Raw genomic sequence first — 14994 nt, 5'->3', positions numbered from 1 at the left:
AATCACGAAAAGAAAGAGTAGAAAGATTGAAGAAAGAATGTATCCAAGATCAATTTGATCTTGAATCTATGAAATTGTATTGAAAGAAAGAGATACAAGAGTACAAGAATGAAATGGAAACTGCCAGCAGTTTCCCTCCTAACCGAATTGCTCCAATTCAGTTATTCCACATTTACAAAATGTCCCAAAAAACTTCCTTCTTACAAGCTTCCCCTTCTCTATTTATACAAATAATACCCTAGTCTAACTAATTAATAAGGGTATTCTAGGAATTCCCTCTTTATTTAATTCAAACAACTCCTAACAACTAACCTCTTTTCTACTACCCTATGCCAACCCTATCAATACCCCCTCCTAAAAGAACCACATTGTCCTCAAGGGGAAAATTAGGAAAGTTCTCCTGGATACATTCTCCATATAATGACCAAATACATGCACTATCTTCACTAGCAGAGCCAATGTATTTTCCACTTCTATCCCAACAGATGGAAAGAATGTCTTTAACGTGCCCCTTTAGATTGCGTAGAATGCTATCAACCTCAATTTCAACTATGTTGGTACCATTTCCTGTAGCAGTAGCAAGAAACTTCCCACTACGAGGCTGAAATCTGACTTGTTTACTACCTCCCTTAGTCATACGCATGCAGGCGCCTTTTTTAACATTCCAGGGCTGCCTCTGCAGGTGTTTATCCTGTTGGTTTTGATTTTTCAATAATATATCGAGTCTGTTTATGAATTACTATTCACATGGTTATAAGAATGAAAAATGCTTCTATATGTGAGATATGAAGCCTTTTATTTTTTTGTACATTTCATTTTATAAGTACAATATTTAAGCATTGTTAATATAAATATTTATAAACAGTCAATATTTAATATTTAAACAATGACGAATGATGCACCAATGTTATATCAAACTTATACACCATTTCCCAAGTGTTTTTTTTCTCATGCTTCCTTCACTTCTCTTCAAACTAGACTCCTTTTCATTACTAGAGACGATAATTAGATTTTTAATATATATTTAAGGGTAAAAATCTAATTCAATATAAGTTAAAGGAATAAAAATATTATTATCTTTTAATTTTCATATGTATTTTCAGCTCATTGTCCTCTCTACATAGAGGAGTCCCGTCCCGCTCCTTCTCTTTCTGTTCACCAAAAATGAAAAAATTAAATACTAAAAGTAAACCCCAAACAAGGCATATTCAACTCTTCACCCCATTTTGTATAAAAAAAAACTCTTCACCATCGCATTCCATTCCTTCTTCCCTCTTCAACCTAAACCCTCTCCATTCCCAAAACACCCTACTTTTCTTCTTCCTAACCCTCGCCGCAACCACCCCAAGATGCAGCAGCAGCTTCCACGTGTCACCGGCACCACCACCGGCACCGTCGTCCAAGATGCTTTCGGAGGAGCAATGACTCTGATCCAATCCTCTCCCGCCACGTGGAAATCTGCTCTTTTAAGCAACCTCTTCATCTTCATCGTTGGTTCTCCTATTCTGGTAACTGGGTTATCACTCAATGGGATCGCCTCTGCTTTTCTTCTTGGAACGCTCATTTGGCGCGCTTTTGGTCCTTCTGGGTTTCTCTTAGTTGCTACCTATTTTGTCATTGTAAGCATTGATTGTTATTTCATTTTTGTTTTATGCACTTTGAGTTATTTTAAAGTGGCATTGAAACTAAGAGCAAAATTTGTTTTTCATGGAGTTCTATGAAATTTGGGAGATGGGTATGTTTTTGTTTCTGTGGTTATAGAATGTGTTCATTGAAAGTTATGGAGTTTGAGAGAAAAAGTGGCTTTTTCATGGAATTCAGTGAGATTTGGGAAATGGGTATGTTTATGTTTCTGTAGTTGAGACTGCGTTCACTGATGTTGATGGATTTTAAGTGCGAAACTGGGTTTTATTCATGGAGTTCAGTGAGATTTGGCAAGAGGGTATGTTTATGTTTCAGCGGTTGAGACTGTTTTAATTGAAAGTGGTGGATTTTGAGTGCAAATTGATTTTTTTCATGGACCTCTGTGAAATTTAGGAATCGGGTGTTTTTTTTTTCCTGAGCTTGAGAGTGAGATGAGACTGTGTTTTATTGGAAGTTATGGATTCTGAGTGCAAATTGATTTTTTTCCATGAAGTTCTGTGAAATTTGGGAATTGGGTGTGCTTGTGTTTCTGATCTTGAGACTCTTTTTATTTGAAAGTGGTGGGTTTTGAGCGTAAAATCGAACATTTCATGGAGTTCTGTGAAATTTGGGAAATTGGTGGGTGTTTGTTTAAGTTTGTGACTGTATTGTATTTGAAAGTGATGGATTTCAGTGCAAAAATGGTTTATTTCAAGGAGTTCTGTGAAATTTGGGAATTGTATATGTTTTAGTTTGTGGATTTGAGACTGTTCTTGGAAAGTGATCATTTTTTTTTCTGCTAACTTGAGTTTTCTCATGGAGATATGTGCAATGCTGAAAATTTGTGTGAAGATTTTCCTTGTTTTTTGTTTCTGGGGTTGGGATTATATGCATTTCGGAAGCGATAAGTTTTGAGAGTGAAGTTGGTAATCTCTGAAATTAGGTTCTGGAATTTTCCATGTTTTTGTTTCCATGATTGACATTTTTGTATTCTTTGAATTCTATGCAATTCTCAAAATGGTATGGGAATTTTCCGTCTTTTTTATTTTGGTATTTAGGCTTCGTGTTCTTTGGAGTTGACTTGTTCGGCATTTGTTAGGGTACAGCTGCAACTAAGGTCAAAATGGCACAGAAAGTGGCTCAGGGGGTTGCTGAGAAAAGAGGAGGAAGAAGGGGTCCGGGCAGTGTAATTGGGTCCAGTGCTGCTGGTTGTGTTTGTGCTTTCCTCACCATTTTTGGAGTTGGGGGAGACGCATTTTCTCAGCTTTGGAGACTTGGGTTTGTTGCTAGTTTCTGTACCAAGTTGAGCGATACTGTCTCAAGTGAGATAGGGAAGGCATATGGAAAAACAACGTAAGTAGTGAAATCTTGTTTTGGACCTGGCTGTGTTCTGTTGTAATTAGTATTTACTTATGAAGAATTGTCCTGGTTTTCTTGCTTGTGAGCTATTTTGTAACACCCTCCCTCGTCCCCTTGTATTAGATTTACGCAATGCCCCTTACGGAAGTCTGTAAAAAATTTGATTAACATCCTTCATATGTGATATAAATATTCACAAAGATTTTCAGTCATAAAGAGATCTTAATTCTGTATTGAAAAGATAGGCTGTTCTGTAACTTCTGGTAATAAATTTTAAATTAGAGATCAAGGGTATGTTTATTAATCAATTGTAAATTATGCTATCCCTGGTGATTAAAGATATAAGTTGTTCCAAATAAATAAATATATCTTTAGCTTATACTTTCTTGCAACATTCCAGTACTAAAATTTCTCCTGCATAATCTCTAGGTACCTAGTTACAACATTCAAGGTAGTGCCAAGGGGGACAGAAGGTGCAGTTAGTGTGGAAGGAACCTTGGCTGGATTCTTCGCAGCTATAGTTCTTGCTGTTGTCGCTTGTCTCTTGGGTGAGGTACTTCACTCATTTCCGACTCTGAATATGTCTATATACTTAAGGATGAGTGGGAAGCAAGGGGGTGAGGGAATAAGAAGACATGACTTGCCTATATTATATTTGTGAGAGTTTATTGTTAGTTTTGATATAGAATTCTACAGTATTAACTATTAAGTTGCTATTGGGATCAAACAATGTGCTTCAAGGATGGTGATTGTCGAGAGAGAAAGGACCATGGAGAAATCCAAAAATGTGTCGATTATCTTTTCAGGAAATTACATTGCCCTATGCCCCTACCCCTCTAGTATTCTATTTATAACTAAGGAATGTGATAGTACAAGGTAGTACAATAGTACAACACTATTATACATAAAAGGGAACACGTTAAGAATAAAAGCATATCTCAACTCTCTTCCTCAAGTTGGAGCCTATAAGTTGTATGCATCAAGCTTGCTGAAAGTATGACGAAATCATAGGTCCCCTGATAGAGTTAGTGAGTACATCTGCTAATTGATCATTGTGAGTAACAATGTGTCAAGACTATATATTTTATACAATATAGTGGCAATCCACTTCTTTATGTTTGGTCCTATCATGGAACATCGGATTCAAGGCAATGTGCAAAGCAACTTGATCATCACATATTAGCTGCATCTTATCTCCAGATATCAATTCTTAGAGCAAATGTTCAAGCCGTACATCTACCCTTCTCGAACCCCACCAGATGGGAGCCTCGTGCATTAATCCACCATTAAGGCTTTAGGCTATGTTGGGGAGTTTTGGAGGGGATGAAATGGAAAGGGAAACTTTCCCATTCCATTTGTTCTATCCCAAATTGGAGGGGAAAGAAATTTGGGAGTTTGAAAGGGGGAATTCCATTCCATTAATGAAACAACTTGTTAGAACTGGTATTAATCACGAAAAGAAAGAGTAGAAAGATTGAAGAAAGAATGTATCCAAGATCAATTTGATCTTGAATCTATGAAATTGTATTGAAAGAAAGAGATACAAGAGTACAAGAATGAAATGGAAACTGCCAGCAGTTTCCCTCCTAACCGAATTGCTCCAATTCAGTTATTCCACATTTACAAAATGTCCCAAAAAACTTCCTTCTTACAAGCTTCCCCTTCTCTATTTATACAAATAATACCCTAGTCTAACTAATTAATAAGGGTATTCTAGGAATTCCCTCTTTATTTAATTCAAACAACTCCTAACAACTAACCTCTTTTCTACTACCCTATGCCAACCCTATCAATACCCCCTCCTAAAAGAACCACATTGTCCTCAAGGGGAAAATTAGGAAAGTTCTCCTGGATACATTCTCCATATAATGACCAAATACATGCACTATCTTCACTAGCAGAGCCAATGTATTTTCCACTTCTATCCCAACAGATGGAAAGAATGTCTTTAACGTGCCCCTTTAGATTGCGTAGAATGCTATCAACCTCAATTTCAACTATGTTGGTACCATTTCCTGTAGCAGTAGCAAGAAACTTCCCACTACGAGGCTGAAATCTGACTTGTTTACTACCTCCCTTAGTCATACGCATGCAGGCGCCTTTTTTAACATTCCAGGGCTGCCTCTGCAGGTGTTTATCCTGTTGGTTTTGATTTTCCATAATTTTTATCACTTGGTCTGTTATTTTGTCTCCTACATTTACTGGTCGGCCATCACCACCAGAAACTTCTGCGTTTACCGAATCATCTTCCTCTATATTTCTGTGATGATACCCAGAATTATCCCCCATTATTGATGAACTAACAGATTGTACACAAGTAACAACAACTGAAAGACTTTCCTCCTCCTTTGCATGAACAGAACTGCATGAACAAAAGGAGAGTTTATTTGCAGATGATAATTTCAAAGGGATGCTCTGATTCGCAGCTTCTTCCAAACTCTTATTCTCCATTTGATTTTTCTGTTCTATCAGCAAGACTTTTTGGTTAATTTCAGATAAGGAATGTAAATCATACATTTTTACCTCTGCTTGTAGTTCCTTCTTGAGCCCATTCAAGAATACTCCTTTCACAAGTTCTTGATCTAGAATCCTCAAGGTCCCACCGTACTTCTCGAATTCCTCCACAAACTCCTTTACGGTTCCCCTTTGTTTCAAAGACAGCAGTATCTCGAAAGGATTCTACATCATCGAAGGTTGAAATCTCCGGATTACCGCCACCTTGAACCCTTCCTAAGAAGGCCTAGGACTACATCTTTCCCACCATTGGAACCATTTTAAAGCCTTCCCTTCCAAGGCCAACAGTGTCGTCTGCATCCTTTTAGCATCGGAGACCCCCTTCCACACGAAATACCTTTCCAACTGGCGGGTCCAGTCGTAAGCATCGTCTCCCGCGAAAACAGGGAGCTCGAATTTTCGCCACTGTTTCTGCATCTATTTTTTGTGTCGCAGCAGAAGTTTTTCAGGCACCAGGTCGGTGCTCTGATACCAGTGTTAGAACTGGTATTAATCACGAAAAGAAAGAGTAGAAAGATTGAAGAAAGAATGTATCCAAGATCAATTAGATCTTGAATCTATGAAATTGTATTGAAAGAAAGAGATACAAGAGTACCAGAATGAAATGGAAACTGCCAGCAGTTTCCCTCCCAACCGAATTGCTCCAATTCAGTTAATCCACATTTACAAAATATCAAAAGCTCCCTTCTTACAAGCTTCCCCTTCTCTATTTATACAAATAATACCCTAGTCTAACTAACTAATAAGGGTATTCTAGGAATTCCCTCTTTATTTAATTCAAACAACTCCTAACAACTAACCTCTTTTCTACTACCCTATGCCAACCCTATCAATACCGGTGCCCAAGATTTTTCCTTTGTTGTTGTCTCCAAAAGTGATGAATCCCTTTTCTTTCAACGACAAGTCTAGGAATTTTGACTTGTCCCTAGTCATATGTCTCGAATAGCCGCTATCAAGATACCAATTTTGTCCGTGTGTTCGAAGACATACCTGTAATATGGATCACCTGCTAGACTCAGGTACCCAAATTATGTTGGGTCGTTTTTTGTTAATGACTAAGGAGTTATCTCCTTTTCTTACCCAAGCGTAAACACCATTGGGTATCCTATATCTCCTGATATAACATGAATGAGAAGTATGACCATAAGTGTGATAAGTGCCAAACATACCTAAAAATCATACACTTTTATGGCACTTATCTTAAGCATAATTGAGAAAAACTAACTTAAAACAATATTTTTTGTATAAAATATCACCACCCAGTTCAGTTATTCCACATTTACTTTTTGCCAGCAGTTTCCCTCCCAGCCGAATTGCTCCAATTCAGTTATTCCACATTTACAAAATGTCCCAAAAAACTTCATTCTTACAAGCTTCCCCTTCTCTATTTATACAAATAATACCCTAGTCTAACTAACTAATAAGGGTATTCTAGGAATTCCCTCTTTATTTAATTCAAACAACTCCTAACAACTAACCTCCTTTCTACTACCCTATGCCAACCCTATCACAACTCTCAAACAATCATTTTTTAACTGTTTCTATTCCATTCCGAGTCCTGCCTTCTATATCCTAACCATCCAAACATACCACTAGTACTATGTTTTGTATCATATAGAAGATAATGAAGGGAATTATGTAATATGCAAAGGACTGGAAGGAAAACAAAGGAGTTCATTGATATTCGAGTTCCATGTTTTAGTTTCGTGAAGGCTAGAATGTAAAGGATTTCAAAAGGCAGTGAACAACCTGAGTTTGTGTTTCAAAGTCGTAGTTGTGAGATAGCGAAATTTAATGCAAGTTATACAACTAAATTTGACTTCTGATTTTGTAATTTTCCAATTCATGTGGAAGTTGATTGATGGTGAATACCATGTAGTGCTGAAAAGTCGATGAAGAAGCATCCCTATTCCCTGCATATTTAGTTTAGTGTCGATAGTGTTTCACTTTCTGAATAATGATACGAATCAAAGGATGTTACCCTTACACAACCAACTTTTCTTCCTCTTCCACTTAAATCCCCTCAACTTAGAAGTCTGTTAAAAAAGTATTGCTATGCACATAGTTCTTTTATTTTATGGTAGTTGCTTAAGAGTTCAAGAATGAAAGATGTGCTAGTGATTTATTTATTTCTTATTTTGTTAAACAGGTTGGTCGATATGAAGCGGTTATATGTGTATTAGCTTCTCAGATTGCGAATCTCGGTGAGAGCATAATTGGCGCTGCACTTCAAGAGAAGGAAGGATTTCGATGGGTAGGTTCACCAAAACATTGATAATTTGTTATCGGAACTATCATAACTCTATCTGATCTTGCTTATTTAAGTTGTGCACTTTTGTTCATGGTATTCAAATTTCATTAAGATGCTTCAAAGATGACCATGATTTATGATAGAGCATAATGATGTCGTTCAATCCATATAGCCGACCCCACCTACCTAATGAGATTAAGAATTGGTTGTTATTGTTGGTTCAAAGATCAAGTACTTATGTGCCAAATTGCCTATAAAATCAGATATCATTGTCAGCCCATATCATGAATAATTTGTGATATATGGCAAATTCCGATGGCATGCTTGAATACTTCTTTAAGCATATGTTCTACCAATCTACATGAGTTAGTTACGATGGATTTTTATTAAGCAAATCATACTTTTTGATGTATGTTATCATTTCTGCTTAATGCTGAAAATGAAAAGTGAGCTGCACTATATTTTGCCGAAGACATCAGCATTTAATTCACCACCTTAACATGTATATCTGTTGGTAGTATGAACTTTTCTACTAGTTATTTATGATTATTTTACCCTTTTCTGCAGCTTAATAATGATGCAGTTAATATCATTAACATATCAATGGGAAGTGTCATAGCAGTTTTGATGCAGCAAGCACTTCAGAGCTGGCATATCTAAATTTGCTGCAAGATTTACTAGTAGCTCATTCTTCACAAACTCACAATCTTGTGGCCATTCTTTCAAGTGCTTATCTAAACTTTGTTAGAATAGAGCTTTGGAGCTATGTATTACTTACTCCATCCGAAACTGACTCGGATATTTATACTTCTCGGGTATTTTCCAGGTGTCAACATGAAGCAGTCTTTCCTAGCATGAGATTAATGTGGATCAAAGCCTTCTTACTGATCAAACGCGAGCGTATCGCACTTGATATAACCCACAACCATGATTCAAGTCGCTTGGTTCGAAGGCAACGGTTCTTTCAAATCGCAGATGTAAATTTTGTTTTCCTGATTCAGTTTCTTGTCAAGAAATATAACAGTTTCTCATAAGTATCCCTTTTCTTTGAGACCCTTTTTTTTTTTCTCTTGTATCTTTGGAGTTGAGAGGGCAAAGATACACTCATTGAAGAGCTTTTAAGATGTAGAATGTAGATCTTGAAACTATAGTTGAAGGGTAGGTGCAGGTTTTCATTTTTCAATGATGTGTAGTTAAGTTTTTCATTTATGCATTGCATTGTATATACTCTTCTGTATAATTCCTATTCTAATGCTGACATAAAAGCTTAGTGTTATTTTATTTTCCCAATAACTTTGGCATTTAAGAGAGAAAATATCAAATTGTCTATTGATTTATTGAATAATATTTCTGACGTATAACATATTCATATGACTGGAGATGTTAATCTCTTGTTAATTGTGTATTTGTGTGAAAAGAAAGTTTGGGAAACTAATATTATATATAGGGTGTTATTATCTTACGAGCTAAAATTACTGAAAAATAAATTTATATTGTTGAAAATGTTGTATTTAAATAAATAAAAAGTATTATAATTATAGTGGTTTTACTAATTATTACTCTCGATTTTTATGAGTATCATTCTACATCCTTTACACAACTAAAAGAAATTATTAATTTTTTAACAAAAAAAATTGTTTTGTTTTACCCATTTTGCCTTTCTTAATCTATCTCCTCAATTTACTCCACTGTAAAAAAATTCAAGTAAGGAATATAATTCTTTACTTTTTTAGAATATTAATGATGATATTCTAAATACTTAAAGAATCATTATTAAAGATTCAAATAACTTCGTATGGGAAACTTTTTAACCTTTTAATTTCAGCACTTTCCCTTAAAACAAGTTTCTTATGCTTCCTTAAGGAATGTCTTATACCTTTGAGGATTAAAGATAACAATGAAAACCGAATTCATGGATACATGCCTGAACTCAACCTGAATTTAATAGGAAAATCCCGATGTGATTGGGTTCAGTTTTATTCATGTTCAACTTTCGAGTTTGATACTCTACCCTGAATCCTACCTAAATTAGAAACACAAACATTGAAATTAAATGAGTAAATAAAAGATTAGGGTTTATTGTTTTAGGTTTGATACTTTGAAGTCTTTGCTTCTTTGTTTTCGTCTCTCCAAATTAGAAACAATGTTCGTCTTTGGCGGTTCTCATCTTCGTTCTTCTTTGATAATTCTCATCTTTGTCTTCTTCGACAATTTTTATCTCCTCTTCGTCTTCTCTGACTGAATTGCCACATAATGTAGTGGCCACATAATGCAGCATGTGGGGAAATTGAGTTGCAAGTTGAAATCCCCTTTGAATTGGCATATAATCCTCATTACTTTTTCGGTCGGGTTTTTCAAAGGGTTTGGGATACCTGAAACTTGACAAATTTAGAGATGATATTATTAATTTCAATCTTGCTAAGTTTGGATTATGAATTTCGATTACAGAGTTGGGTAAGTATAAATTCGACCTTAATCTACCCATTTGTCATTCCTATTGAGGATGTTCATCAACAATATTATTATTAGGGATGGGTAGGACCATACTATACCCTATTCGCTCACTCATTTTGGTCTGATTATGATTGGACTCGAATATGATTAGGTTTCATAAGATCTAAGATCGAGTTCATATTGAAAAATTAAAATACAGAGTAATGACGTCTTTTTTAATAAAGTTGATAGTATATTTGATGTGAAACCTCTTTCGAAAGTTCTTTGTAACGATCTATCTTGTTTTGTGACCTGACTTTGTCCATATTTGTTTGGGCTTTTTGATGATTGAAATGACAGCGAAATTATATTTGTAAAGATAAAAAAAGATGGGTGAGAAATGGGATGGTAGGCACCATAACACTTGAGGTGTTGATAAGCCAAGGTGATGTTTGCCACAAGAACCTGTTTCTTGATAAGAACTTTGAATCTTAGTTCAACCAAGAAATTTGGAGAAGACAATATGCTCTCAGAAGGAAATATTCCTCAAAATAAACTCAAATTCCACTTTTTGGCCATTTTTCAAAGTAACACAATGAATGAACTTAGAATCCCTTGGTCTAGTCTTGGAACACTATCCTTGAAGTTTTCCATGAGTTGTCCCAATGCGTTTTGTGTTCTTTTGGTTCTTGCCCTTGTCATGGGACCACCAATATCTTCTAGCCCATCATGATACAACTTAGGCTCACTTGAGTTTATATCAATATTTTGTTGAATAATTTATCTATTATATAATTTCATATTTTTTATTTTATTTTTTCAATTGATTTTGTTAGTTATTGAGGACACTCTCATGGAAATGATTTTATCATCCCAATATGTACATCATTTCACATTTATTGACCCTCTAATCTTTTTTCATATATATAATAAATAATTAGTAAAATATATCTATATATACTAGCGCGTCAAACGACATGGAGTGCTGATCGACCCACATTCTTATTTTTCTGATATATAATGTAATATTTTTATGTTATATTATTTAATAAAAAATAATTTAAATATATGAAATGTAACATATGAACTCAACAGATAGTGAAGATATAAATAAAAGAATTTGTGAAATATTAATGATATATTAATATAAAAAATGAAAGGAGTGGAAGTAATGTGTAGAAGTTTATAGTAGTTATTAATGAGAGATGTTGTAAATGATAAATTTGGAATATAAAAATTAAACAATGGTGGTTATTTCTTGTCTTGGTTTTATTAATAACTAGCGTGTCGACAGACACTTCATGTCTGTCGACCCGCATTCTTATTTCCTAATATTAAATATTTAAGAAAATCATATTATATTTTTGTGATAAAAGAAATATGAAAATAAATTGTAATTCTTTTAAAAAACTACATTGATATATGATATTTTTATGTATGTAACTTTCTCTAACTCCTATTAATATTTTTTAGAGTAAATTACACTGACACCCCCTGAGTTTTAGTAAAATTACACAAACCACCCCTCACTTTTCTACACTTACACAAACCTCCCCTAGTTTTTATATTTTCATTAGACTGACAACCCCTGCATAAGAAATAAGTGTAATTTTTAAACAAAATATGTGATAAATGTAATTAAGTTAAACAAAACATGATCTATTGTGTAGACAAATCCAAATAATATACAAATCAATGTATCATTATTATTTTTGGTTCGTTACACTATATTATAAGAGCGATTTAAACAATATTTCTTTAGAATTGTTAATGCATTTTGTAACAAAAATAATAAAGATACATTGATTTATATATTATTTAGACTTGTCTACACAATATATCATATTTTATTTAACTTAATCGCATTTATTACATTTTTTGTTTAAAAATTACACTTATTTCTTATGCAGGGGTGATCAATGTAATGAAAGTATAAAAACTAGGGGAGGTTTGTGTAGGGGTAGAAAAGTGAGGGGTGATTTGTGTAATTTCACTAAAACTCAGGGGGTGTCAGTGTAATTTACTCTATTTTTTATTATATATAAAATCATTGTAATAATAGTCAACTAGAAGGTAAAATAGGCAATAAAAAATTACACCATATTAGGTAATTATATGATGTTTTGGCTTTATATATAGTATAGATATAAAAGTATATATATATATATATTTTAACATGTCAAATCACATATTTATAATAATAAATAATATTAAAAATATTATATCTAAAAAGAAATAGATAATATTTAATATAGTTTATGATTGAATTCGAATTCAAAAACTAGTTCAATCAATATACCCGATATTCACCCTAATAAATATTCATTCTTAAATAGTATGAACTAATAAGAAAGCTGTCAATTCTCACTTTATGCTGAAAAGTGACACTTGTACCCATTCCGTAAGATTTTTGTCCTACAATGAAAGCCAAGCATTTCAAGATATTATCATATTTAATTCAAAGACCAAAAAAATGACTTCAGCATTATTTTTTTAAGGTCAATTTTCTTACAGGGAGACTACAGCGGCCTACCACATTGGTTGCCTTGGTGTTCCATTCTCATTCACTTGATATAAGGAAAAATAATACTTCAAAAAGTTATTTATACGTGTTTAACCATAAACAAGATGTTGGTCTAGTAGTTTTTATTAGATTTCCCTAAAGATAAAAATATTAGGATTTGATTTTTGGGATTATACTTATTGAGAGTAACAACTATATACTCTGAAATGTATTAATTACTTATCAAAAAATAAGGGGATACTCATGGTGTTACAAAAAAACAAGATTGACCCATTCTTTTTAAGATTTTTTTCAAAATACTGTTGAGAATTTTTTGTCCAAGGATGATATTCAGTTAAATGCAAAATATATGAATTATTAAGCCCAAATGTTATTATTAACTAGCTAATCAACTAGTTTTATCGAGATCTTTGAAGAATTTATAAGGCATTTCACAAATTTATTCGATAAAAATTAAGTTAATGCCCCTAAAAAATATATATAAGTCCTAATTTGATATTATGATAAATCAATTGTGATAACTTATTACTTATTAGGAAAGGTTTATAAACTAATTTTCATTTACCACCTAGTTGGTCAACTAATTTGACTAAAAAATTCTAATTAAATTAATTATCTTATCATTATGGACCAACAACGTGTTGGTTTAGTGGGGTAAAACCCCATTAAATTTTTAAGATGATCAAAAGGTGAAGAGTTCAATTATTAGAATGAACATTTTTATGGTTTCCAAGAATATCCTTCTTGTAGGTCATGTAGAATGGGATAAACCATTGTTCAATAAATTTATGGGGTCATCCTAGCTTCTTTTTTGTTTGTTTGTGTTACCCTCTTAATATATCATTCTTTCCAACATCCTCAAAGGAAACCCAATTGGAGGAAAAAATTAGTAATATATTATGTCTACAATTTAAATTTTATTTCTTATAGTAAATGAATTTATTATGTATTACTGATTTTAATTTTTTTTGTATGGATATAAAAACACAAAAATCAAAGAACCAACTTTTTTTTGTCACGTACATAAAACATTTCTCAAAAATAGTAGGCTAGCATAAATATCATTCTGCATTAATGAACTTCCACTTCATTATTTTGTCCAAAGGAAAAACCAATTGAAGAGACTAAAGATTAATAATATCTGGGCCACTTGGTCCCTCCTCTACTAAAAGCTCTAAACATAGAAGTTCCAACAATCAAAAGCCAAATTTGCTATCTAGTCACTAGTGAGCCACCAAACAGGAACTTGGATACTCTCCGATAATAGAGATACAGGTTCTTGTTTTTACACTTGTAGTGAAGGATAAAAGTATATATAATTATATTTAAAGAATAAAAATGTCACATCCTTATATTTTTTCATGTTGTTTGTGATGTATTTGTCTTTCGATTATTGGAGACAATCCTGACTCGCCCTAGAGTGCTTACCAATCAAATGATGAGTTATGTCCCTCACTTCCATCAGCAGTTATTTAGCAATATAACTTAGATATGCAATCATCTTGGTTATGGACAAGACATCACTTTCTACATAAATTTCTATCTATTTTAACCATGCGTCTTCTAAAAATTATACTAACTTATATTTGAGATTTTTGTTTATAATTGGTAATTTTTATGTTATAAGAGAGGTGTTTATAATGACATTACAAACATTAACATCGAGGCATTTAATGATTTATACTCATACGCTAATCTATTTTAAAATATAAAGATCACTATAATAAAGTAAAGTTTTTTCTTAAACCTATCTACGTTTGTTTAATATTATATATAGTCAATCCTAAACCTAAATAAAAGATGGATATTATGTTAAGTAGTCGACATCTAATATAAAACTTTGTTGAATCTCCATAATATAATCATCGATATTAAAGCTTTTCCTTAGCTATTATCTATAGCCCCTTTTTTAATCTTTTATGAACCTTCCAATGATTAAAGAAGAAATTTTTGTTATTAACTATAAAGACAAAAAAAAGTTTGATTGATAGCCTTGATAGGGTCCATTAATATCTCTTAGTGCCCATGATTTATCCAAGGATATTAATAACATTATCTCTTTCATCTATCTGAATTTGGTTGAGACTAAAATTAGTATGATTAAATGGGAAAAGATTTATCTCTAGTATTAAAGAGTCGAATTTTCACTTTCCATTTTACGCTTAAGGTTAAACACTTCATCATATTATATTTAAAGTGCAAAGTGTGTTAGATCATATCATTTTTTCCTTATATTTGACCGAAGAAATTTGGAGTCATTATGATATTGCTGTGTGAAAGAGCAAAACAA

The 14994-nt window shown here is 33.1% G+C and overlaps 1 protein-coding gene across 1 annotated transcript; it reads left to right on the top strand.

Moving 5' to 3' along the window:
• Positions 1245–9022, top strand: LOC109356018 (protein VTE6, chloroplastic-like). The gene is made up of 6 exons (XM_019599337.1): positions 1245–1619; positions 2723–2976; positions 3412–3535; positions 7646–7750; positions 8315–8473; positions 8574–9022. Exons 1-5 carry the CDS (start codon positions 1350–1352, stop codon positions 8405–8407), a joined length of 846 nt encoding a protein of 281 aa, XP_019454882.1. The 5' UTR covers positions 1245–1349; the 3' UTR covers positions 8408–8473; positions 8574–9022.

This window comes from Lupinus angustifolius, chromosome LG09 (assembly GCF_001865875.1).
Source record: "Lupinus angustifolius cultivar Tanjil chromosome LG09, LupAngTanjil_v1.0, whole genome shotgun sequence".
Classification (NCBI taxonomy): domain Eukaryota; kingdom Viridiplantae; phylum Streptophyta; class Magnoliopsida; order Fabales; family Fabaceae; genus Lupinus; species Lupinus angustifolius.
Note: the sequence above shows the minus strand (reverse complement) of the source record. Positions and strands in the feature narration are given on the sequence as shown.